The 24,064-nt window shown below is 57.3% G+C and overlaps 1 protein-coding gene across 5 annotated transcripts in view; it reads left to right on the forward strand.

Annotated features, from left to right (window-relative positions):
- NFIC (nuclear factor I C) overlaps window positions 1-17,274 on the forward strand; it is a 110,559-nt gene extending 93,285 nt beyond the window's left edge. For 2 of the 5 annotated variants that reach the window (XM_024237688.3, XM_024237687.3), the window contains exons 8-11: window positions 706-890; window positions 1,985-2,138; window positions 4,612-4,697; window positions 10,857-17,274. In XM_024237688.3, the coding sequence (XP_024093456.1) occupies window positions 706-890; window positions 1,985-2,138; window positions 4,612-4,697; window positions 10,857-10,874 (443 nt within the window). In that variant the 3' untranslated portion in view covers window positions 10,875-17,274. The remainder of the gene's footprint in view (window positions 1-705; window positions 891-1,984; window positions 2,139-4,611; window positions 4,698-10,856) is intronic. The other 3 variants (XM_054539334.2, XM_024237691.3, XM_024237689.3) reach the window with 2 other exon arrangements.
- The last annotated feature ends 6,790 nt before the right edge of the window (window positions 17,275-24,064 follow it).

Consider the following 24,064-nt stretch of genomic DNA (forward strand, 5'->3'; position numbering starts at 1 on the left):
AGGTGACACATCCCCTGAAAGCCACCCTGTCATCCTCTGTTAAAAAAAAAAAAAGACAAGGCCAGGTGCAGTGGCTCACGCCTGTAATCCCAGCACTTTGGGAGGCCAAAGTGGGTGGATCACCTGAGGTCAGGAGTTCGAGACCAGCCTGGCCAACATGGTGAAACCCCATCTCTACTAAAAATACAAAAGTTAGCCGGGCATGGTGGTGTGCACTTGTAATCCCAGCTACTCGGGAGGCTGAGGCAGAATTGCTTGAACCCAGGAGGTGGAGGTTGCAGTGAGCTGAGGTCATACCACTGCACTCCAGCCTGGGTGACAGAGGGAGACTGTCTCAAAAAAAAAAAAAAAAGGCCGGGCTCAGTGGGTTACACCTGTAATCCCCGCACTTTGGGAGGCCGAGGAGGGAGAATCGCTTGGGCCCAGGAGTTCGAGACCTGCCTAGGCAACATAGCAAGACCCCCACCTCTACAAAACTAAAAAAATAAAACACGAGGATAATATCACAGCCCCAGTGGGGTTGCCTTGGGAGTCGGGGAATTTGGGTGTAAATGTGGTCAGTGCTGCTGGGTTTTTTTGGTGGTTATTATTACTAAACGCATTGAGATGTAGGCAGGAATCACACCCACAGACACACAGTCACACGGTCACAGAGCAGACCGGCTGGAGCCCCCAAGTAACCCCCGCTTCCCACTGTCTCCGCAGGGATTGCCCGGAGCCCACACCCGTCCTCCGCTCTGCATTTCCCTACGACGTCCATCCTACCCCAGACGGCCTCCACCTACTTCCCCCACACGGCCATCCGCTACCCACCTCATCTCAACCCCCAGGACCCGCTCAAAGATCTTGTCTCACTGGCCTGCGACCCAGCCAGCCAGCAACCTGGACCGGTGAGTTGGGCGGGGCGCGTTCGGGCCTCTCCTGGCGGCTCCAGGTGACCTCCCGGGGGCCACGTGCTCACCCGAAGGCACAACCTCTGCTTAAAAGGGTCTTGAGGACTCGGCTCTGAAGTCCCCTCCTCTGTCGTGCTGGGAGGCAGCTGGATTGGGTCAGAATTGAGATGCTTTCGGATGTCAGGGTTTCAGACACATCATGTTGCACCCTGTGGGGTCTGGGTAGCACCCGTAGGTCCCAGCAACTGCGTGAGTCATACTCATGTTAACACAAGGCAGGGAGGGACTGGGCATAGCGGCTCACGCCTGTGATCCCAGCGCTTTAGGAGGCCAAGGCGGGAGGATTGCATAAGCCCAGAGTTCAAGACCAACCTGGGCAGCATAGCGTGACCCAGTTTCTACGAAAAAAGTACTTCAAAATGAGCCAGGCATGGTGGTGGGCGCCTGTAGTCCCAGCTACTCAGGAGGCTGAGGTGGGAGGATCGCTTAAACCTGGGAGGTCGAGGCTGCTGTGAGCTGTGATTGTGCCATTGCACCCCAGCCTGGGTGACAGAGCGAGACCCTGTCTCAAAAAGAAAAAAAGGTTGGGGGGCGAGGGGCAGGAAGAAATTGATTACAAAAAACCACCAAACTCAGTTCGAGCAAGACAGCGTTTGCCAGACTCCACAGGAAGCTTTGGATGTTCAGAGCTTTTCGGACTTTGGAACCGCGGGCCAGGCCGTGGATGATGGTGGATGATGGCGTGCTCGCAGTGAATTACGAAAAATGCAGAGAACCTGCTGTTAGGAGGCGGTGGCACTGTTTGGAAGGAAATCAGTCGAGTTGGCGTGCAGGGGGTTTACAGAGGAGATGCAGTGAGCGTGGCCCCAGTAGTGCCAGGCTTTGAGTGACACCAGCAAGCGGGCATCCCCAGGCCCCTCCACCTCCGGCCGTCCTCAGACCCACCAAACCCGCCATGGTCACACCCGCGCCCTGGCCCCCCAGCCTGCCACCCCGCCTGGGCCGTGCACAGAGCCGGGGGCGGCCGGCGCCAGCAGCCCGAGGTAGAGGGGGAGCCCACCCCTTAACCACATGTCTCTCTGTTCCCCCAGTTAAATGGAAGTGGTCAGCTCAAAATGCCCAGCCACTGCCTTTCTGCTCAGATGCTGGCACCTCCGCCCCCGGGGCTGCCACGGCTGGCGCTCCCCCCTGCCACCAAACCCGCCACCACCTCCGAGGGAGGAGCCACGTCGCCGACCTCGCCTTGTAAGCACGCGGGAAGCGGTGCCCTGGTGGGGCGGATGTCCGCAGGGGGGCCTGTCCCCTCCCCAGCTCCACTGCCAGGTCAGAGGTCAGGCCCGACCCTGCGGGGCCTGGCGAGTTTGGTGGGTCTCCGGAAAACAGCCCAGGGGCCACGTGGTTGGGCCCATGTAGGGCTGAGGCAGCCTTAGGGGCTGGCCGGACCAAGCCACGGGCCAGGGTGAGAGTCCAGGGTCTGTCCCCTTTGCCGAGTCACCTGGGGGACCTCGGTGCCCGTCGTGGGCCATCAAAAACCCTCCCTGGTGTGTCAAGCAGCTGACAGTGGACACGGATCTCACAGTGGCGGCCCGAGGGCCAGGCTCGACCCCCAGACTGGTCTTTTGTTTGTGGAAAAGGAGAATCGGTTGTTATCATTTTAAAATCAGGACGTTTTACATAAACATTTCCAGAGTTCTGGCTTCTTGGGGGAGAAAGGAGCTACACCAGGCCCAGTTCCTTTGGGTGACCTGGGCTGGACCACACCTTTAGATGGGACTCTCTTCGCATGTCCACCTGACCCGGAAGCCCCTGGGTTGGCAGCTGCTGCACCTTCTAGACTTTTCCGCTCTCTGGATGTGGTTCTGGGTGGCCGCTGGACGGCCCCTCGGTCCTAGCATCCCTGTCCTGAGGTCCACCCCGTTCGTCCGCAGTGGCTGTACCCCCAGACTCTCCCCACGACGCCCATGCAGGCGTGGGCGGGTCACACACCTTCACAGGGCGCCAGACGTCTCTGAACCCAGAGGCCTCTCCCCATGGACTACATCTGCCCCTCACCCCGCTTTTTGAGCATCTCTGTCCCTCACTCTCCAAATGAGACCCCGCACCCCACCCAAGCAGTTGGTGGCCGCGGTTCCTTCTAGGTGCCCTCAGCTCCTCTTCTCCCTGCCCCGGCGTTCCTCCCCCCATCCCCACTGCGTGCCAGAACCTGGGCTGCCTGCCCATAAAAACAGGCTTCTGATCACTGGCCGGAGGAGATCAGCCCCAAATCCACCCTGGGCTGGAATCCCGCCTCTGCAGCTCTCTCGCTGTGTGACCTCAGGCAGGTGTCTTCCCCTCTCTGAGCCTCAGTTTTCTCAGCTGCAAAATGGGTTCGCCTTGGTGCCCAATTCACAGGGCAGTGGGGGACAAGCCGGTGACCTGGGTCAGGGAGGCAGAGAGGACATTCCGTGTGGCGCCTGACGCTGTGTGGTGTCAGGTGGCTGTGGTCATTCTTGCCAGCTGTCCCTGCCTGCTCATCTGTGAAATGGGAGCATTGACTGCATAGGATCCAGTCAGGGCTCAGTGGGATCATGCCCAGAACCTGGTATACAGTAGACACTTAATAAATGTAGGATACTGCATAGGATCAGCTCAGGGCTCGGTGGGATTATGCCCAGAGCCTGGCATACAGTAGACACTTAATAAATGCAGGATACTGCGTAGGATCCACTCAGGGCTCGGTGGGATTACGCCCAGAGCCTGGCATACAGTAGACACTTAATAAATGCAGGATACTGTGTAGGATCCACTCAGGGCTCGGTGGGATTACGCCCAGAGCCTGGCATACAGTAGACACTTAATAAATGCAGGATACTGTGTAGGATCCACTCAGGGCTCGGTGGGATTATGCCCAGAGCCTGGTATACAGTAGACACTTAATAGATGCAGGATGCTGCTTAGTATCCACTCGGCTCAATGGGATTATGCCCAGTGCCTGGCATACAGTAGACACTTAATAAATGCAGGATAGGCATGGATTCCACCCCACTTTCCCTGCACCGGGGCTCTTAACTGCAAATCTACCCCTACTTCTCCCCATAAGCCTCGCTGCCTCCAGCTCCCCCCAACCCCAGCCAGGACAACTTGGGGACCACGGCTGTTGCAGCTTCTTCTCCCCCTACCTGGGTCCCGGCCTGTCTGAGGCCCCCATCCCTGCTGTAGCACGAGGCCGTGAGTTACTCACACGCCGACAAAATATAATTGCTGAGAGTGAAATATAAATATGCACATCTGTATGTATGCACACACCCAGCCCTCCCTCTGCCCTCTCTGGGAGGAAGATTAATAAATAAAATGCCCTCAATAATTCATGCACCCCGCGCGGAGGCAGCCCTCAGTGGCAGGACCGGGCGGGCACTGCACACGCTGAATAATTCATGGGCGGTTTTGTGAATTACAGAGCCATCCTGCCTTCCCTCTCAGCAGACACCCCGCTCACATGGGCGATCTCAGCCATGACCCCCGGGCCCCTCGAGTCAGGATCCCCGCCTCCCAAGGACCTTGGGCGTTTCAGGGGGGCCCGGTTCAACCGGGGGAGGGCGGCAGGCTCGGAGGCCCCAGGCACTGGGTGCAGAGGCCCGGCTGTGTGACGCCTGGCGGTGGCTACCCTCTCTGGGGCCAGGGCCGCCCCGGCTCCCGCAACCCCTCGCTAATGGGCTCTCGGTCTCTCTCCTCCCTGCAGCCTACTCTCCGCCCGACACGTCCCCTGCAAACCGTTCCTTTGTGGGATTAGGACCAAGGGATCCTGCGGGCATTTATCAGGCACAGGTAGGGGCCGAGAGGCCGGCTGGTGGGGCGGGAGGGGCAGGGCAGAGGGGCTGGCCCGGGGGGCTCAGGGCGAAGAGGGCCTGCTGGGTCCCACGCCACACCCCTGGCACTGGGGCGCCAGCCTCCCACACCCCACCTGGGCCTCGAGCCCCCACCTGGCTTCTCCCTGAGGCCAAATTTCCCTCCACCTTGGTCCTGGGGGGATGGGGTGTGGCCCCAGACTCAGCCTGTGGGGTCCCCAGGGGCATCTCTGGAGACCATCGTGGTAGAGCTATGGGACCAGTGTCATTACCACCTGCTTCCCATGGTATAGATGGGAAAACTGAGGCCCAGAGAGACAAGGGGGTCTGCCCAGGGTCACACAGTACATCAAGCTCCCCCCCAGCCTCCATCCCCCATCCACGCCGAGGCCTAGAGGGACCACGGGGTGGCTGGGGGAAACCGAGGCAGCCCATGGCGGGGCATGGGGCCTCCCAGGACAGCATCCAAGCCCCCATCCCAGGCTTCAGCCCACATCAAAGCCAGTATGAGGGGTCGGGGCGGAGAGGCTTTGCTAGCAGGAGAGACAGGATGGGGCAGGGGCCGGCGTTCATGTTCACGTTGATGTTCGTAGTCACATTCATGTTCAGACGGCTGCAGCTGAGTGAGCATGGCCGGGGTCCCACTGCCCCTAGAAGGCAGGCAGGCAGGTGGGCGGTTGACAGGAGGCTCAGAGAGGGGAAGTGAATTTCCTGAGGCTGCACAGTAGTCTAGGGAGTGGGGGTGTGGGAGGGCAGCCTTAGCCCCAGGCCCAGGTGTCCCACCCCGCACCCCCATAAGGGGCTCTGTGTAGGCCAGGAGTGTGTGAGCGTGTCTGCGAGTTATGGGTAAGCGGCTGGACCTTTGAGCCTCCGCTCTCTCCCCGGTTTGTGTTGGGGAGAGGGTTGGAGGATGTAGGAGCAGCTGCCACAGGCCCGGGAGGTCCAGACGCAGAGAGAAACGAGCTCTGGACTACCCGGCGGCCACAGAACTGCAGAGCGTGGAGATGTGTGGGGTCCCCAGGGGCCGTGTTCAAATCTTCTGGCCACTGAGGGAGGTTTCCTGCTGCAGAGCCCACGGGCAAGGGTCACAGGGCCTCCCCGGGACCCTGCGGGGCTGTCCTGGCTGAGCGGACGGGGGCGGGGGAGGGGACATGGCATTCCCCCTCCCTCCCTGTGCTGGGTGCCCAGGACACCTGTAGGAGGCCCCTCCCTCTCCTCCCAGGCTCCACAAAACCAGCCGGAGGAGGAAGCAGGGATTGAGGCTGCTTCTCCTCAGTTCAGAGGAGACCCGTGTGCTATAGGTGGAGGGAATCCTGGGTCAGGAGCTAGGGCTCCAGCCCAGTGCTGGCTCACCCACTCTGAACCTCTGTCTCTTCCACTGGCCTTGGGCACCCACACCAACAGCCTTTGAAGGGCACTGGGGGACAGAAAGGGCACCGAAAGGTTCAGACTTCCCCACACCCCCTAAATATTAAGCCCCCTGCCTTGCACCCACAGAGCCCCGGAGAGGGGAGTGACTTGGTCAGGGTCCCCCAGTGAGCAGACGTCCAGGACTCCTCGCTTTGGGATTTGGGCCCCCTATGGCCAACCTCTCCCAGCCTGGTGCTGATGGAGCCCGGTCACCCCCACCCCACATCTCTTCCTGCCCCTGTGGGAGGCTGGGAACGTCTTAAGTGGTTCAGAAACCAAAGCTAATAAAAGCTGCGGTGGGAGGAGCCCAGCCCGCTTAGCCCTTCCCCAGCCTCTGCCTTGGACCAAACTCTCTGACCAGGCCCTCCCGCCAGGGCCCGGGACCCTTCTCTCAAACTGCGCTGGCTCCAGCCCCACCCCACCCGAGCCTGGGAGGGAAGGGAAACTGAGGCAGGCAGGGGTGGCACCTTTCTCAGCATCCCTCTCTTGACTGGCTGGACCCCTCTGGGGACCCAGAAAGGGCGGGACCAGGGCTGGCAGAATGGGGTATAGGGGGGCACTGGCAGGGGGCTCAGCATAGGCAATGGTACGGGTCGGGGGTTGGGGAACCGGCTGGAATGTGAGAGAACTCCGGTGGCAGGGGCCAGACAGATGATGCGGGCTTTGCTCTGGGGTAGTGGGGAGCCATAGAAGGGTTTAGAGGGAGGGAGTGGCCACCCGCCAGGCCTGGGAGTCAGAACTTTCTGGAGCACAGAAGGGAGGTGACACATTGTCAAGAGGCTCTCAGGGGAGCATGGGTTCGGGGGAAGGCGAGGTCCCCAAACTGGGCATCCAGGGAGCACAGGTCTGGGGAGGACCCCATTGCTGCTGCCCTGACTGGACTAAGAGCACCTGGGGTGAGGCCGGACGCCGCCGCCTCCCTGCAGACCCGGGAGAGAGGGAGGGAAGAAGCAGTGAGACCCCGCTCTCCCCTCTCCCCGCTCCCGCTCAAAGGGCCCTGAGCTCAGAGGCCTCTCATTTCCGATTCTGGCCAGTCAGCACTTCTGCCTCCGCCTCCTCTATTCCTGGCGGATTTGCTTCCCTCTGCCCCGTCCTCCCCCAAAGCCTGGGTGGGCGCGCCTTTCCCTCTGCCTCTCCGGCTCCCGACAACCCCCAGTCCATGGACTCTCCCCCATCGATATCCCTCCCCATGGTCTGTGCTAATTGATCTCGCCCTGGTCAGTTACCCACCCATCCCCCCATGTCCTTCCCTATCAATCCCCCCACAGTGAGGCTGGGTGGCTCTGATGCCCCGGCCCCTCCCCTCTGTGATGTCCTCCACGCCCCTACATTTCTCCTGCACGGGAGCCCACGTAAGCAGGTGGGTAAACCGAGGGTGGGGGGCAAGGCGGGAGTTGAGCCACATGCCCGGAGCCACACAGGCGGCTGCAGCCAGGCCAGCAGGATACCAGAGCCCAAACCTCACCCTTCACACCCGCTGCCTCAGTCTCCCCTCAGCTGAGTGGGAGGATGTGGAGTTGAGGGTGCCCCCACCCCACCCCCGCCCCATTGCTGGGGACACAGCCAGGCAGGAAGGGGAGGGGAGGGAGGAGGGAGGAAGGGCTGAGGGGAGGCTGGTCCACCACGGGAAGGGTCACGCCCAGAGTCTGTCGGTTGCCAACAGAAACCAGACATGAGGTAATGGCCAAGATGAACTTGAACTTGGCTGGAGGTGGGGCGCTGGGAACCACTGTGGCGCCAGTTCGATGGGCTGGCCCAGTGGCTGCCTGGTTGGAGGGGCTCTGTTGAATGATTTGCTGCAGGGGTGGGGGGCGGCCCTGCCTCTAACCTCAAGTGGGGGAGTGGAGGGGTCTCCCCAGGTCCAGAGGCACAGCCCTCCCCTCCCAGTCCACCCTGGATGCTCCATCTGGGGTTGGAGTTTGCGTTTCCAGGGCAGGGGTCTGGACAGCAGCTTCTCTGCAGACTGAGGCCAGAGCTGTCCCCAAATGACGTGACCTTGGGTACAGCCCCATGCAGACCTCCCCTCCCTTAGCCTCGGTCTCCCGCCTCTGGGAGGTTGAGAGTCATCCTCAGCCCCCCTGTGCTTAGTGAGCTTCTGTGGGGTGAGGGGGGGCCATCCGGGGGACCTGTGACAGGATGGGCCCTGGACGCCCTGGACAGTGCTCAGAAGATGCCAAGGGGGTCCTGAGAGGCAGGCGAGGGGGTTGGCCCTGGGCAGGAGCAGAAGTGAGAGCCAGAGCCAGACAGGCCTGAGTTCAAGCTCCCACTGTGCCACTTGCATGCTGGTGACCTCGGGCAAGTTCCTTGACTTCTCTGGGCCTCACTTTCTTCACACAAAACAGAGCAGGGGAGGGAGACCTACCCCCTCCTTCGTGGGGGTCCTGGGGGTATCATTAAAGAGGAGAATTTTGTTTGGTTTTTTTTCGGTTTTTTTTTTTTTTTTTTTGAGGCAGAGTCTTATGCTGCCCAGGCTGGAGTGCAATGGCACGATCTTGGCTGACTGCAACCTCCGCCCCCTGGATTCAGACGATTCTCCTGCCTCAGCCTCCCGAGTAGCTGGGATTACAGGCATGTGCCACCACGCCTGGCTAATTTTTGTATTTTTTAGTAGAGACGGGGTTTCACCATGTTGGCCAGGCTGGTCTCGAACCCCTGACCTCAGGTGATCCACCCACCTTGGCCTCCCAAAGTGCTGGGATTACAGACATGAGCCACCGCGCCCAGCCTCTTGTTTACTTTTTAAAAACATTCTCAAGGCCGTGTGCGGTGGCTCATGCCTGTAATCCCAGCACTTTGGGAGGCCAAGTCAAACGAATAAACTGAGGTCAGGAGTTTGAGACCAGCCTGGCCAATATGGAGAAACCCCGTTTCTACCAAAAATACAAAAATTAGCTGGGTGTGATGGCACATGCCTGTAATCCCAGCTACTCGGAAGGCTGAGGCAAGAGAATCACTTGAACCCGGGAGGCAGAGGTTGCAGTGAGCCAAGATCGCACCACTGCACTCCAGCCTGGTGACAAGAGCGAGACGCTGTCTCAAAAAATCAACAAAAAAACTCTTTATAAAGTAAACAAGGCAGCTGAGGTGGTGGCTCATGTCTGTAATCCTAGCACTTTGGGAGGAAGGAGTTCAAGACCAGCCTGGTCTACATGGTGAAACCCCATCTCTACAAAAAACAAACAAACAAACAAAAAACTAGTCAGGTGTGGTGGTACATACCTGTGGTCCCAGCTACTCAGGAGGCTGAGGTGGGAGGATCACTTGAGCACAGGAGGTGGAGGCTGCAGTGAGCTATGATGGCACCACTGCACTCCAGCCTGGGCAACAGAGCGAGACCCTGTCTCAAAATAAAATAAAATAATAAATTGGCTGGCCACAGTGGCTCACGCCTGTAATCCCAGCACTTTGGGAGGCCAAGGTGGGCAGATCACTTGAGGCCAGGAGTTCAAGACCAGCCCGGCCAACATGGCGAAACCCGGTCTCTACTAAGAATACAAAAATTAGCTGGGTGTGGTGGGGCGGGCCTGTAATCCCAGCTACTTGGGAGGCTAAGGCACAAGGATCACTTGAACCCAGGAAGCGGAGGTTGTAGAGAGCCAAGATCATACCACTGAATTCCAGCCTGGGCAACAGAGCAAGACTCTGTGTCATAAATAAATAATAAATAGAGAAGAAAATAATTTTTAAAATATAAAATAAAGGCCAGGCAGAGTGGCTCACGCTTGTAATCCCAGCACTTTGGGAGGCCGAGGCGGGCGGATCACAAGGTCAAGAGAGTGAGACTGTCCTGGCCAACATGGTGAAACCCCGTCTCTACTAAAAATACAAAAATTAGCTGGGTGTGGTGGCGGGCACCTGTAATCCCAGCTACTCAGGAGGCTGAGGCAGGAGAATCGCTTGAACCTGGGAGGCAGAAGTTGCAGTGAGCCGAGATCATGCCACTGCACTCCAGCCTGGCAGCAGAGCGAGACTCCGTCTCAATAAATAAATAAATAAATAAATAAAATAGTATAATAAAGTAAGATTGAGTTCCAGACTGGGAGCGCTGGCTCACACCTGTCATTCCAGCACTTTGGGAGGCCAAGGCAGGTGGATCACTTGAGGTCAGGAGTTTGAGACCAGCCTGGCCAATATGGTGAAACCCCATCTCTACTAAAAATACAAAAATTATCCAGGTATGGTGGTGGACGCCTATAATCCCAGCTACTCGGGAGGCTGAGGCAGGAGAATTGCTTGAACCCAGGAGGCAGAGGTTGTAGTAAGCCAATATCACGCCATTGCACTCCAGCCTGAGCAACAAAAGCGAAACTCCATCTCAAAAAATAAAATAAAATAATAAAATATAAAATACAGTTCCAGATAAATGGATCATTTTTTTTGTATAAGTATATCCCCAGTGTTGTATGGGCTAGACTTATACTAAAAGAATTCTGTGTTAACCAGAACTCCAGTTTCACTGGGCATCCTGTATTGTGTCTGGCAGCCTTCCTCAGAGACAAAGTCACTTGCCATGGGTCACCCAGCAGGTTGTTAGAGCCTGGGATGGGGAAACTGAGGTCACAGGGTTGCAGGAGGTGGGGGGTGAGCGTGGGAAGAGGTAAACCATGTCTGCAGCAGAGTCTGACCCCTCGACTTCTCTCCCTTTCTCTCCCTCTCTCTCTCTCTCCCTCTCTCTCTCTCCCTCTCTCTCTCTCTCCCTCCCTCTCTCTGTCGCCACTGGGCCACTCAGTCCTGGTATCTGGGATAGCAAAGGTCTTCTTCCCTCGCCCCTTCTCCATCGTCCCAGGAATCCCAGGGGGCAGCACAGCCGCCCCCGGCCCACGTTTTCGGTGGAAAATTAGAGTGAACAAGAACACCCCTGCCGACTCCCAGCCCGGCGGAAAAGACAAAACACATAGACGCACACACGCAGGAGGAAAAGAAAAAACAAAGGAAAAAGAAGAAAAAGAAAAAATAAAAACCCACCCAAGCAAGAAGACAAAAGGTAAAGACGCAACGTTTCCAACTCTCGGGACGCCAAGGCCGCAGGACTGGAGGGCCAGGCCCCGCCACCCCCACGGGAGACCCGGGACAGGGCGTCTTCCTAAATTAATTCATCTCCTCTCCGCCTGCTGCTCCGGAAGGACAGACGCCGGCCACCCGCCCGCGCCCCGGAGGCCCTGGCTCTGTCCGGAGACCAGGTGAGCACAGCCTGGAGCCTGTGCCCAGGGCCGACAGGCGCGACACCCAGCAAGGCCACCTCTCCCCGGGCCCCCGCGCCTCTGCCGGACACGGACCGGCCCCTCACCCCCCACCGAGGACGCCGCCACTGGGGGGAAGGGGAGACACAGCGGACCCCGGCCGCAGAGGCGGGCAGGGAGGGGCAGGCAAGTGATGTTGTCACGAGGGTGCGTGGCGCTTGCCAGCCCTGGCCAGGGGAGGAAGCGAGGCCCAGGCACCTGCTGCCCCTCGAGGGGGCCCTGCCTGCCGTGGGGCCTCCCCACAAGCCCCTCCCAAAGCGCCGGCCGACTCGCTGTCTCGCTGGGGACTCTTTCAGCCCTCGCGCCCGCCCGTTTGGGAGGAGAAGTCTCTATGCAATTGGCCCCGGCCCCTCCACCCCCCACCCCCGGCATAGGAGGCCCCCCCACCTCGCCCGGCTCACACCCCCAAAGGGAGGGACCCACATTGCACACACTGTAAGAAATGCACTTTCCGAGGAAGGGGATGGGGGAGCCGGGACACCCAGAGCTCCCTGAGTTGGGGGTGCCCGTCTGGAGCGCCCCCATCAGCCCCTGGCGGTGGGAGGTGAGAGCGAGTGGTTTAAGTGCCTGATTCCCACCACCCGCCCCCCCCTTTGTCCAGCTGGGACACGGAATGGCCACGGGCCTCCTCCCCCTCCCCTCCAGCCCCTCCACCAGCCCCTCCAGTCAACCCTCATCGCCGTGCCCCCCCAGAGCTAGAGAGATGGGGCCCCTGCGTGGCCCGAGGGGCAGAGCTGGGCGTCACCTCCCAAGCGTCCTGCCCTGCCGGGGCGCGGGGGTGGGCTCTGGGGAAGCCGGTGCGCCCCCCACGCCTCCGCTGCCAGTGCCTTACATTCTGGAGCGACCCCCCTCCCTGGTGCCTCCCAGCGAAGGGGGACCGCCGTTTGCACTTTCATCGCCTCCCCCCGACGCGGGGCCCAGCTGGGGGACGTGCATTACGGCTGGGCCCCCAGAGGAGAGAGGAGGCCGACGCCAGCGGTCCCCGCTCGGAATGGGGAGGGTTTTCGGGGGGTTTGGCGTCGCACCTCGGGGCCCCCCCGCGGCCGTGTAGGGGGCCTCCCATCTGCTAAGCGTTTTTCCGTTGAGCCGCTCCAAAAACACTAAGCTGGGGACGCCAGGTGCCCCCTCCACCCCGGCTCCCTGGCCCCATCCACACCTCCACCCCCACCCCAGGATCGCCATCTTTAGGGGAGGCCTGGGAGGGGGTGTAAGGTGTTTTAGGGCCACCGAGCTCAAACACAAGGACCCCTCCCCGGCCCACCCAGCCCAGCCCCAACTGACCTCCATGCCTAGGGAAAAACTCCCCCCACCACGGCCCCCTCCCCTGACCCAGGCCAAAGCCAGGGCAGGTCTCTGGGTCTCACCTGCTCCTAGCCTCACCCCCCAGCCCCCGACAACCAGACTCTCCTCCCAAACTAGCTTCAGGAGCTTGGCGAACCCGCTCGCTCCTAAAGAGAAAGACCCAGGACCCTTCCCCATCACCCCCAAGAGAGGTTCGCCATCCTCTGGCCTCGAGCCCTTGGTCCGTCCGTCCGTCTGTCCTCGGGGCCCGCTCCCCCGGTGGCCCTTGGGGATCAAAGCGTGAGCCGCTCTCCAGAAGGGCGGGCGGGGGAGGGGGTGGTCGGATTGTGCCATTGGGGTATCCGGAAGCTTCTCAGCCAGGGTGGGGGTCGTGGAGTGGGGGAGGGAGGCCAGCCGGGCTCCCGAGGGGTCAGGGCGCGACGAGAACCAACTCTTTACCTAACTTTGCATGGTGCTTAGTCAAGGACTCCTGCGACCTGGCTCCCGAGGTCAGCTGGCGGCGCTGACACACATGCATGGCAGATTATCCCTGGCTCTATCTCCCTGTCCCTCGCCCCCTCCACCCCCCACTTCCTCTTTAAAAAAAAAAAAAAAAAAAAAAAAAAGATACAAAAAAAACCTTAAAAAATATTCCATGTTTCCTAATTTGCACGAAATTTTCTACCACAAGATGTGCCTTGCCTTCCAAGAATAAGTATTACCTTTAAACAATATCAGCGCACACACATAGCTGCATGTTCTGCTCGTGTAGTTAAAAAAAAAAAAAAAGACAAAACAGTGACATGAAATAAAAAATAAAAATTGAAAAGGGATGTATTTCTATTTGTAAAAAAATAAATAAAAAATAAGAAAGTGAGAATCTAAAAAAAAAAAAAGGAAGAAAAACCACGCTAAAAATCAAGCCACTGAAAACAATTGCCCCCAGGTCTACCCAGCCCCTGGCTGTCCTTGATCCTGTCTCCCCTCCTGCTGTATTCAGGGGTGCCCCCTGGTGCTCAGCCTCTACCACCCCCAAGCCTGCTCTCGGGTACCCAGAGGGGTCATTTCTGAATCCCCTGCCCAGAGGACAGACCTCCGGGGCCCATCTTGGCTCCGGGAAAGGGCTCTCCTCTCTGATTGGTCCCTAGGCCACAGGCCGGCCCCCAGACACCATTCACCGACCCACTGCAGGCTGTCCCTCCAACCATGGGGTGGCCACCCCACCCGCAGCCAGACTCCCCGCTCCCCACTTTTCATGCAGGCTGGCATACCCCTGGCTCAGGGTCAAATGCTGTTCCACACCCACCTCAGAGGCACCCCCTCTCCCCTGCCCCGTGCACCCCCACCCTTCTTGCCAAAGGACCTCTTTTCCCCTATCCGGAGACCACCCCAGGTGGCATTCTCTCCCACCCTCTCCTTTGTCCCCCATCCCCTGTCTCTGTCTTCCAGCTGTGAATATGAAGGGTATCCGGTATGAAACAAAAACAAAACCTGATATATGCAATATCTGTCTGTCTGTCTGTACCCACGGGCCTGGCTCAGCCATTGGAGGCCCAGCCGAGGGTCCGGCGGGGCGCAGGGACAGCCAGGCGGCACCGAGTCACAGGCCGTGGTCTGGTGGCTGACCATGCTGTTGTCTTGTCCTTGATTTTATTTTCTCTTGTTCCTTTTTCTTTTCTTTTTGTTTTTAACTCCAGCTTCCTTTGCTTTTTGCTTGACCAAAGCTAAGACAATAGCCAGATGGTTAGTGGGGCAGCCAGGCAGGGAGGACCCAGGGCTGGGATTCTCCAACCTTAGGCCATTCCTGCAGCCCTCACCACCTCCAGCCCCTCCAAGCATCTCGTGTAGGGACCCACGCAGATGGTCCCATTCATTCACCATTGCCCCCAACCCCGGGATTTTGGGTGGTCTCCACAGCCACCATCATACAGTCATCCCGTGTTTTCTTCCAAAAAGTCACCTCAGCAGTCTCCCCAGGGGACACAGAGGGAGAGCCCAGACCACCACAGCTGGCCACAACATTGCCCTTAAGTAACATCCATTGGCCAGAGAGCCTGGGCTGGCTGTGCACAGCATCCATGTAGCTGATTTCTAGCTTTTTTTTTTTCTGCCCCCCTCCTGAGCAAATCTGTCTTGCCAGGGAACTGGGAGCAACTGGAGGCAAAGGGAGTGGTGGCCCCATCACTATCGAGACCATCACGTCCCTGCACAGCCCACACCCGGGGGCCCAGAGTCCTGGGCTGGACGCCACCCTTCTCACCCCGAGCTTGCCTCCTGGGCTCACTTGACACCTTGGCTGAGTACAGCAGGCAAAAGCCCATGCCGGGCAGCATGTTTAGTTCTCCCCGCCTCCCCGTTTCTTGGAAAAGCTACAGGGTCCCTGTAGGGCAAAATTCCCAGGCGCCTTGCTGCAGACAGAGTAAGACAAAAAACACCAGGAAGCAGGATTCCATGCCCATCTCTGTAGTTTGGGTTCACAAAAGGGGGTGCCGTCATCCCTGGGTGGAGGCGGGAGTGTTGGTTGTTGTTTTTTTTTTTTTTTTACATTTATGAAACTGACATCTTCTCAAATCTTGTCCCACCCCCCTCTTGAAGCCCCCATCACCCACCCCTGCTATGGACACCACACCTATGCCAGGCACCCCCCCACCCCAGTCTCACTCTGGGGTCTGCCCATGCTGTGGGAAAGAATAGGGAGGCCTCCCAAATATATGCAAATTGTCCCCATTCCGTGGGGGCACCTGACAATGACCTGGGTGGAGATGGAGCATGGAGGAGTAGGAAGACCCAGCCCTATTTGACTGGGGAGAGGAGGATCTGGAGTCCTTCATGCCCAGGTCTGGAACCCAGGTTCTGACCCCAGGGCCCCACCCTGGGCTAGACAATCAGATCCCAAAGGAATGCCAAAGGGGACTCGCTTGGGATTGCCGCTTAGGAGCCAGACCTGGGTCCCCCTGCAGGTCCCCAGGCAGCAGACAATTCCACCTTCCCTGCCCCAGGACCTTGAGAGACAGCAGCATCCCAGGCACAGACAGACTTGGCTGCACCCCACTGTCCCTTGCAAGACAGGTCCTGGAACCAGGAGCAACTGTCCAGCCCTCCAGAAGAGACAGCAAGCAGGCCCCCCTCCCCACTCTGACCTCCCCAATGGTACTTTGGCCTCCAGTGTAGGGCTATACTATACATATATATATATATAAAATTTTGGAATTTGTTTCTCATAATACAGAATATACAGTGGCTACCTTTTATCTTGGTCTGGATTCTCTCTCTGAGACCCCGGATTTTACTTTCTCTTTGGAGGGTGCTGGGACATACATCTCTCAATCCAGCTTCCTCCGCATCCTCCCGTCTTTCCCCATTTCTGCCACGTCAGACACTTCCTGAGAGTCTCACCTCCAAACTGACACCGCTGCCCATCCATTGGTCAGTGGTACAGAGTGTGGGGTCAGTCCACCACCCTTGACCTCCCCGCAGGGCGAGGTGAGGAGGCGGACCCAAAGCAGTACCAGCAGGACTTGTTGCCAGTGATACCAAAACAGACTTTTCCCAAGCAGTGCCTCACATGTCTGCTGGTGTGGCTTTGGGATTCTCCTGCCCCACCCCCGTCCCTGGCAGCCCCCTCCCCGAGGCTTTGCTCACACCTGAGACAGGAAGGAGGAAGGTGATCCCACAGGAATAAGGGCCCTGGAGAGGAAGTCATGCACCCCCAAGCCACCACCCCCCAGCCTTCCACACACATCTCCTGGCTGGAAGAGAGCCCGCCGAAATGGGGACACGGGCTGCCCCGGCCCCTCAACTGCATCCATACCCCATCCTCTCCTCTTGGGTCCCAGCCAGGCCCCCCCAAAACCAAAGCCGCCTCAAGTCCAGGGGTCCCAGCCTGTGCCCCCAGCTTCCTGCCCACCCAGCCCCGAGCATTCTCACACAGAGAAAGAACAAGCAAAGGCTCCGGTGGGACAGGATGGGGCAGGGCATACAGTGGGGGGTCGGGGAGCAGCTGAGAGGAGGGAGGGACAAAACAAAACGTTTTCCTTTGGGTTTTTTTTTCTTTCTTTTTTTCCCCCCTTTTCTCTTTGGGTGGTGTTGCTTTTCCTTTCCTTTTCCCTTTGAGATTTTTTTGTTGTTGTTTCCATTTTGTATTTTACTGATATCACCAGGATAGTTTACTCTCCTTCTAGCTTTCTGCTTACCGCACACCAGATAACACACACATACACACCCACAAAAATGCTCATGAACCCAATCCGGAGAAGGTTCCAGTGGGTCCCCCGCCCTCCCCTCCTCCTCCTACTTCTCCTCTCGACAGCGAGGACAGGAGGGGGACAAGGGGAACCCTGGGCAGACCCGCCGGCTCTCCCCCCACCCCACCCCGCCCCTCACATCATACTCCAATCATAACCTTGTATATTACGCAGTCATTTCGGTTTTCCGGACGCGCCTACCTAAGTACCATTTACAGAAAGTGACTCTGGCTGTCATTATTTTGTTTATTTGTTCCCTATGCAAAAAAAAAAAAAAATGAAAATGAAAAAAGGGGGATTCCATAAAAGATTCAATAAAAGACAAAAAAAAAGAAAAAAGAAAAAAATGTATAAAAATTAAACAAGCTATGCTTTGACTCTTTCTGGCTGTCCCGGGTCCTCTTTTCCAAGTCCCGTGTGGGTTGCTCTGTGTCCTTTGGAAAGGTGAGGGGCAGAGGCTGCAGGGAGCTGGGGGGGACCCCCAAGCCCCGTGGATGGGCAGGCTGGGATTCTGAAAGCTTCAGATCAAGTGTCCCCCGGGGGCATTAGACAATATCTGGGGACATTTGTGGTTGCCACGACTGGGGGATGCTCCTGGCGTGGAGTGGGTGGAAGCCAGAGACACTGCTCAGCATTCTGCAGTGCCCAGGACCAAGATTCATCCACACAAAACATCCACAGTGCCTGGTGCGGAGAGACCTGCTTTGATTGTTTGGAGGGGAAAAAAAATCAGAGTTGCTCCCTGCTCACAGTAGACACCAGGGTAAGCTCCCAATGGGGTGGATGACAGGAACCAGGGAGACCTGCAGCTCCTAGGATTCTCCTCTCGCTCCCTCCCCACTCAGGGTGTGGATTCCAATGTGTGCAGCCTCCTAGGACCTCAGCAGGGTGGAGGATCATGGGACGCAGTCTACTGGGAGGGTCCATGAAATCCCCTAACCCAGGGAGTCTCACCCAAGGGCGATCCTACTCCCCAGAGGATACTGGGTGATGTCTGAGACATCCGTGGTTGTCATGACTGGGAAGTGCTCCTGGCATGGAGTGGGTAGAGGCCAGGGATGCCACTCAGCACCCTACAGTGCCCAGGATGACCCCACCCCAGAGACTGATCCAGTGCCCATGTCCACAGTGCCCAGGGGTGGGGGAGACCCACTTTAGATGGTGGCTTTGAATGAGCCTCTGAGGCCAGACCTGTCCCAGCAATGCCCCTGGAGGCTGTAACCTCTTCTCCTTTGTAGGATGGGCCGTTTCACACCCCTTAGCCTTTGCTCATTCCTGCCTCCCCATCTGTGCAGACATTTCACCCTGGTGTCCTCTTCCGCCAGGAAGTCTTCCCACCTTTCTCCAGCCTGGTTCCCTCCCCCAGCAGTCTCAGAGCTATCGGTGAATTCCATGAGGCATCTACGGAGCACCCACTCCGTGCCAGGCACAGGGGATTCCGTCCCCTCCCTTGTGCCTTGGAGTAATCCAAGCCTGGCACACCGTCGGTGCTCAATAAATGCACAAAATAGCTTCTCTTGTTACCTGGCAAACTCCCAGTCATTGAGCAAAGATTTCCTGAGCATCTCCTGAGTACCAAGCCCTAGGACCCAGCAGTGAACAAAACACTCAAATTCAGCTCCCCTCTTGGAGCCTACAGCTTCCTCCAGGTCAGGAAAAACAGTGAACAACAAATGGAAGTGGCCGGGTGCAGTGACTCACACCGGCAATCCCAGCAATTTGGGAGGCCAAGGCAGGAGGATTGCTTGAGTCAAAGAGTTCAGGACCAGCCTGGGCAACATAGTGAGAACCCATCTCTACAGATAAAAAGTTAGCTGGGCGTGGTGACACACCTGTAGTCTCAGGAGGCTGAGATTGGAGGATTGTTTGATCCCTGGAGGTTGAAGCTGCAGTGACCTGTGATTGCACCACTGCTGTCCAGCCTGGAGTGCGGCAGAGCAAGACCCTGTTTCCAATCAATCAATCAATAAAATAGAAGTAAAAGGGCCAGGCGTGGTGGCTCAAGCCTGTAATCCCAGCACTTTGGGGGTCCAAGGCGGGCGGATCACAAGGTCGGGAGATCGAGACCAACCTGGCTAACATGGTGAAACCCCGTCTCTACTAAAAATACAAAAAACTAGCCGGGCGTGGTGGCGGGCGCCTGTAGTCCCAGCTACTCGGGAGGCTGAGGCTGGAGAATGGCATGAACCCGGGAGGCAGAGCTTGCAGTGAGCCGAGATTGCGCCACTGTACTCCAGCCTGGGCGACAGAGCAAGACTCCGTCTCAAAAAAAAAAAAAAAAAGATGTCAGAGGAGGTAAGTGATGAGTAGGCCAATGAACAAAGGAAGGGTGGGGAGTGGTCCCATCTAGACAGGTCTGGAGGGAGGGAGGGAAGGAGCATCCTGAAATTCTGGCAGAAGTCACAGCTCCTGCAAAGGCCCCAGGGCGGGACCATGCCTGCTTCAATGGAGGAACAGTGAGGAGGCCTCTGTGGCTGTAGCAGAGTGAGGAGAGGGATGGAGGGAGGACTGGAGGGGGCAGGGAAGGGACGTGGCAGGTCATTCGGGGCCTTGTGGGTCACAGGGAAAACTTTGACTTTTCCCCTGAAGGAGGTGGGAGCCATGGAGGGCTGGGGCAGAAGGATGGGCCCCAACATGGTTTCGATACACCCTCGGCCAGGAAGCCTTCCCCACCTGCCCCAGCAGAGCTTCTACCCCCAATCCCTCCTGCCCCAGCCCTGACCACTCAGGGGGCATGACCGTGTCCAGCTCTGTCCCCTCCAGCCCTGGGGCCCCTCCCACACTGAGATCAGAGGGGAAGGAGGCTGGGGCCCGGGAGAATCAGGGGTGTGAGAGGGGCTGGGTGCGGTGGCTCACGCCTGCGGTCCCAGCACTTTGGGAGGCCAAGGCACTTGGATCCCTTGAGGCCAGGAGTTCGAGACCAGCCTGGCAACTTGGTGAAACCCCCATCTCTACTAAAAATACAAAAATTAGCCAGGTGAGGTGGCGGCGCATGCCTGTAATCCCAGCTACTCGGGAGGCTGAGGCACAAGAATCGCTTGAGCCCAGGAGGCGGAGGTTGCAGTGAGCCAATATCTCACCACGGCACTCCAGCCTAGGGAACAGAGTGAGACTCCAAAAAAAAAAAAAAAAAAAAAAAAAAAGGTGTGAGAGGAGACACAGGTGTGGTAGCTCACACCTGCAATCCCAGCACTCTGAGAGGCGGGAGGATCACTTGAGGTCAGGAGTTCGAGACCAGCCTGGACAGCACGGTGAAACCCTGTCTCTACTAAAAATACAAAAATTAGCCGGGTGTGGTGGTGCACCCCTGTAATCCCAGCTACTCAGGAAGCTGAGGCGGGAGAATTGCTTGAACCCAGGAGGTAAAGATCACACCACTGCACTGCACCCTGGGCAATGGAGCAAGACCCTATCTCAAAAAAAAAAAAGAAAAATAGCCAGGCATGGTAGTGCATTCCTGTAATCCCAGCTACTTGGGAGGCAGAGGTGGGAAGATCCCTCGAGCCTGATAGGTAGAGGATGCAGTGAGCCAAGATCGTGCCACCGCACTCCAGCCTGGGCGACAGAGCAAGACCCTGTCTCAAGAAAACAACAAAATGAGTATGAGAGGCTATTTATTGAGGGGGCTGAGATGGGGCCCTCCATCCTGTCCCCCACTCCAAAACCCCAAGAGACCCCAGGTTGAGCCAGAAAAACTCTCTTTGCCCCATGAGCTCCTTCCATCCTACCCACAAGACCACAAGGCGATTCTTTTTTGCAAATGGGGAAACTGAGGCACAAAGAAGCGAGGTAGGGTGCATTGACAGGGCAGCAGGCACAGTGCGTCCTCCCTGACACGGCCCCATGCCGCTTCCTGGTGACAGGCACCGAGGACACCGAGGATGGGGGGTCCGAGGCCCCTTCTCACATCCCACTTCCAACTTGGGTGGCCCCCACTACTTTCAGCAGCGAGGTTTTGGCGCCCCCTTGTGGACAGGCCGGGGACCCCCCCCCACCCCCCCACCCCCACCCCCAACCCCCCCACCCCCACCCACCTCCCCCATCCCAGTGCCTCTCTGCAGCGGGAAACGGGGTCTCCAGCCAGGCCAGAGGAGGCTTCTTGTAGAGCAGGGGTTGAGCCGAGGTCAGGGGGTCTCAGCTGGAGTCAGGGGATCAGCCGGGGCTAGGGTGGAAACTCAGCGGGGTGGAAACTTAGCCTCCCCTTGGATCTTACGGAAAGCCTCGGTCGTGTCCAGCCCTTGGCCCCGGGGTGATGAGATTCCTGGCTGGGAGGTGAGGGCTGTCCCAGTACTGCAGGCTGTTGGGTTGGTCACCCCTGACTCCCCACCCTAAAACGGGGGCAGGCTTCTGACAACCCAAAATGCCCCCGCAAAAAAATTCCAAATGCGACCGGGTGCAGTGGCTCATGCCTGTGATCCCAGCAATTAGGGAGACCAGAGATGGGAGGATTGCTTGAGGTCAGAAGTTAGAGACCAGCCTGGGTAACATAGCGAGACCCTAGCTCTATCAAAAAATAAAAATTAGCCTGGCACGGTGGCTCACAACTCTAATCCCAGCACTTTTGGAGGCCAAGGAGGGTGGATTGCTAGAGCCTGGGAGTTCGAGGCCAGCCTGGGCAACACGGCGAAACCCCGTCTCTACTAAGAACTTATACATTAGCCAGGTGTGGTGGCAGTCGCCTGTAATCCCAGCTACTCAGGAGGCTGAGGCATGAGAACTGCTTGAACCTGGGAGGTGGAGATTGCAGTCAGCCGGGATTGTGCCACTGCACTCCAGCCTGGGTGACAGAGGGAGACTCCACCTCAAAAATAAAATAAAAAAAATAGCTGAGTGTGCTATGTGCCTGTGGTCCCAGCTACTCAGGAGGCTGAGGCAGCAGGATCGCTTGAGCCTGGGAGGTCAAGGCTGCAATGAGCTATGATGGAACCACTGCACTCCAGCCTGGGCAATAGAGCAAGACCCTGTCTCTACAAAATATTTGATTTTTTTTTTTTAATTTCCAAACGCCCCCTAGTGGAGAAGTCCTGCCCCCTGCACTCCAGCCTGGGAAACAGAGTGAGACCTTGTCTCAAAAAATAATAACCATCCTGGCTAATACGGTGAAACTCCATCTCTACTAAAAAATACCCAAAAAATTAGCCGGAAGTGGTGGTGGGTGCCTGTAATCCCAGCTACTCGGGAGGCTTAGGCAGGAGAATCGCTTGAACCCGGGAGGCAGAAGTTGCAGTGAGCCGAGATCACGCCACTGCACTCCAGCCTGGGCGACAGAGCGAGACTCCATCTCAAAAAATCATAATAATAAAAATTTAAGGCCGGGCGCGATGGCCCACGCCTGTAATCCCAGCACTTTGGGAGGCCGAGGCGGGCGGATCACGAGGTCAGGAGATCGAGAGCATCCTGGCTAACACGGTGAAACCCCGTCTCTACTAAAAATACAAAAAATTAGCCGGGCATGGTGGCGGGCGCCTGTAGTCCCAGCTACTCGGGAGGCTGAGGCTGGAGAATGGCATGAACCCGGGAGGCAGAGCTTGCAGTGAGCCGAGATCGCGCCACTGCACTCCAGCCTGGGCGACAGGGCGACTCTGTCTCAAAAAATAATAATAATAAATAATAAAATTAAAAACAAAATAATAAAATTAATTTTTTTTTGGTAAAGACGAGTCTTGCTGCGTTGCCCAGGCTGGTCTTGAACTCCTGGCCTAGAAGTGATCCTACCCTCACTTCCCAAAGCACTGGGATTGCAGGGATACTAGTTATTTATTGAGGATTTTTCACCCCCTAGTGGATGGTCTTAGAAGAGTTCTCCAAGGGAAGCTCCCCACCCTCTGAGCTGGATCCTACCAGAACCCCAGCCCCTGCCCTGGGCCCCAGAACAAAGCCACAATGCCAGCCTTTATCAAGGTCCTCATTAAGAAATGGGCCAGGCTGGGAGCGGTGGCTCACGCCTGTAATCCCAGCACTCTCGGAGGCTGAGGCGGGCGGATCACCTGAAGTCAGGAGTTCGAGACCAGCCACGACCAACATGGAGAAACCCATCTCTACTAAAAATACAAAATCAGCCGGGCGTGGTGGTGCATGCCTGTAATCCCAGCTACTCGGAAGGCTGAGGCAGGAGAATCGCTTGAACTGGAAGGCAGAGGTTGCAGTGAGCCAATATCGTGCCCTTGCGCTCCAGCCTGGGCAACAAGAGCAAAACTCCATCTCAAAAAAAAAAAAGAAAGAAAAAGAAGGAAAGAAAGAAAAGAAGAAAAGAAAAGAAAAGGGCCAGGAGCGGGGACTCACACCTGTAATCCCAGCGCTTTGGGAGGCCTAGGCAGGTGGATCACCTGAGGTCAGGAGTTCGAGATCAGCCTGGCCAACATGGTGAAACCCCGTCTCTACTAAAAATGCAAAAATTAGCCAGGCATGGTGGCGGGCGCCTGTAATCCCAGCTACTCGGGAGGCTGAGGCAGGAGAATCACTTGAACCCGAGAGGCAGAGGTTGCAGTGAGCCGAGATCGCACCACTGCACTCCAGCCTGGGCAACAAGAGCGAAACTCTGTCTCAAAAAACAGAAAAAAAAGAAATGGGCTGGGCATGGTGGCTCATGCCTGTAATCCCAGCACTTTGGGAGGCTGAGGTGGGCGGGTCACCTGAGGTCAGGAGTTCGAGACCAGGCTGGCCAACATGGTGAAACCCCATGTCTACTAAAAATGCAAAAATTAGCCAGGGGGTGGTGCACGCCTATAATCCCAGCTACTCAGGAGGCTGAGGCAGGAGAATCACTTGAACCCAGGAGGCAGAGATTGCAGTGAGCTGAGATTGCACCACTGCACTCCAGCCTGGGCGACAGAGTGAGACTCTGTCTAAAAAAAAAAAGAAAGAAAAGAAAAAGGTCCTCATTAAGAAATGGTCATTGTGGCCAGGCTGAGGCTGGAGAATTGATTGAACCTGGAAGGCGGAGGTTGCAGTCAGCCGAGATCATACCATTGCATTCCAGCCTGGGTGACAGAGCGAGACACCATCTCAAATAAAAGAGAAATGATCATTGTTCAGGGCAAGGTCCAGGGCCTGGAGAAGGTGAGGGGAAGTGGGAGAACAGAAACTGGGAAAAGGAAGTGCTAGTCCCTTTCCAAGATATTGCAGGGCCCTGGGGCACCCCCCACCCTCCAAGATACAGCTCCCAGGAAAAA

The sequence above is a fragment of the Pongo abelii genome, chromosome 20 (assembly GCF_028885655.2).
Source record: "Pongo abelii isolate AG06213 chromosome 20, NHGRI_mPonAbe1-v2.0_pri, whole genome shotgun sequence".
In the NCBI taxonomy this organism is placed as follows: domain Eukaryota; kingdom Metazoa; phylum Chordata; class Mammalia; order Primates; family Hominidae; genus Pongo; species Pongo abelii.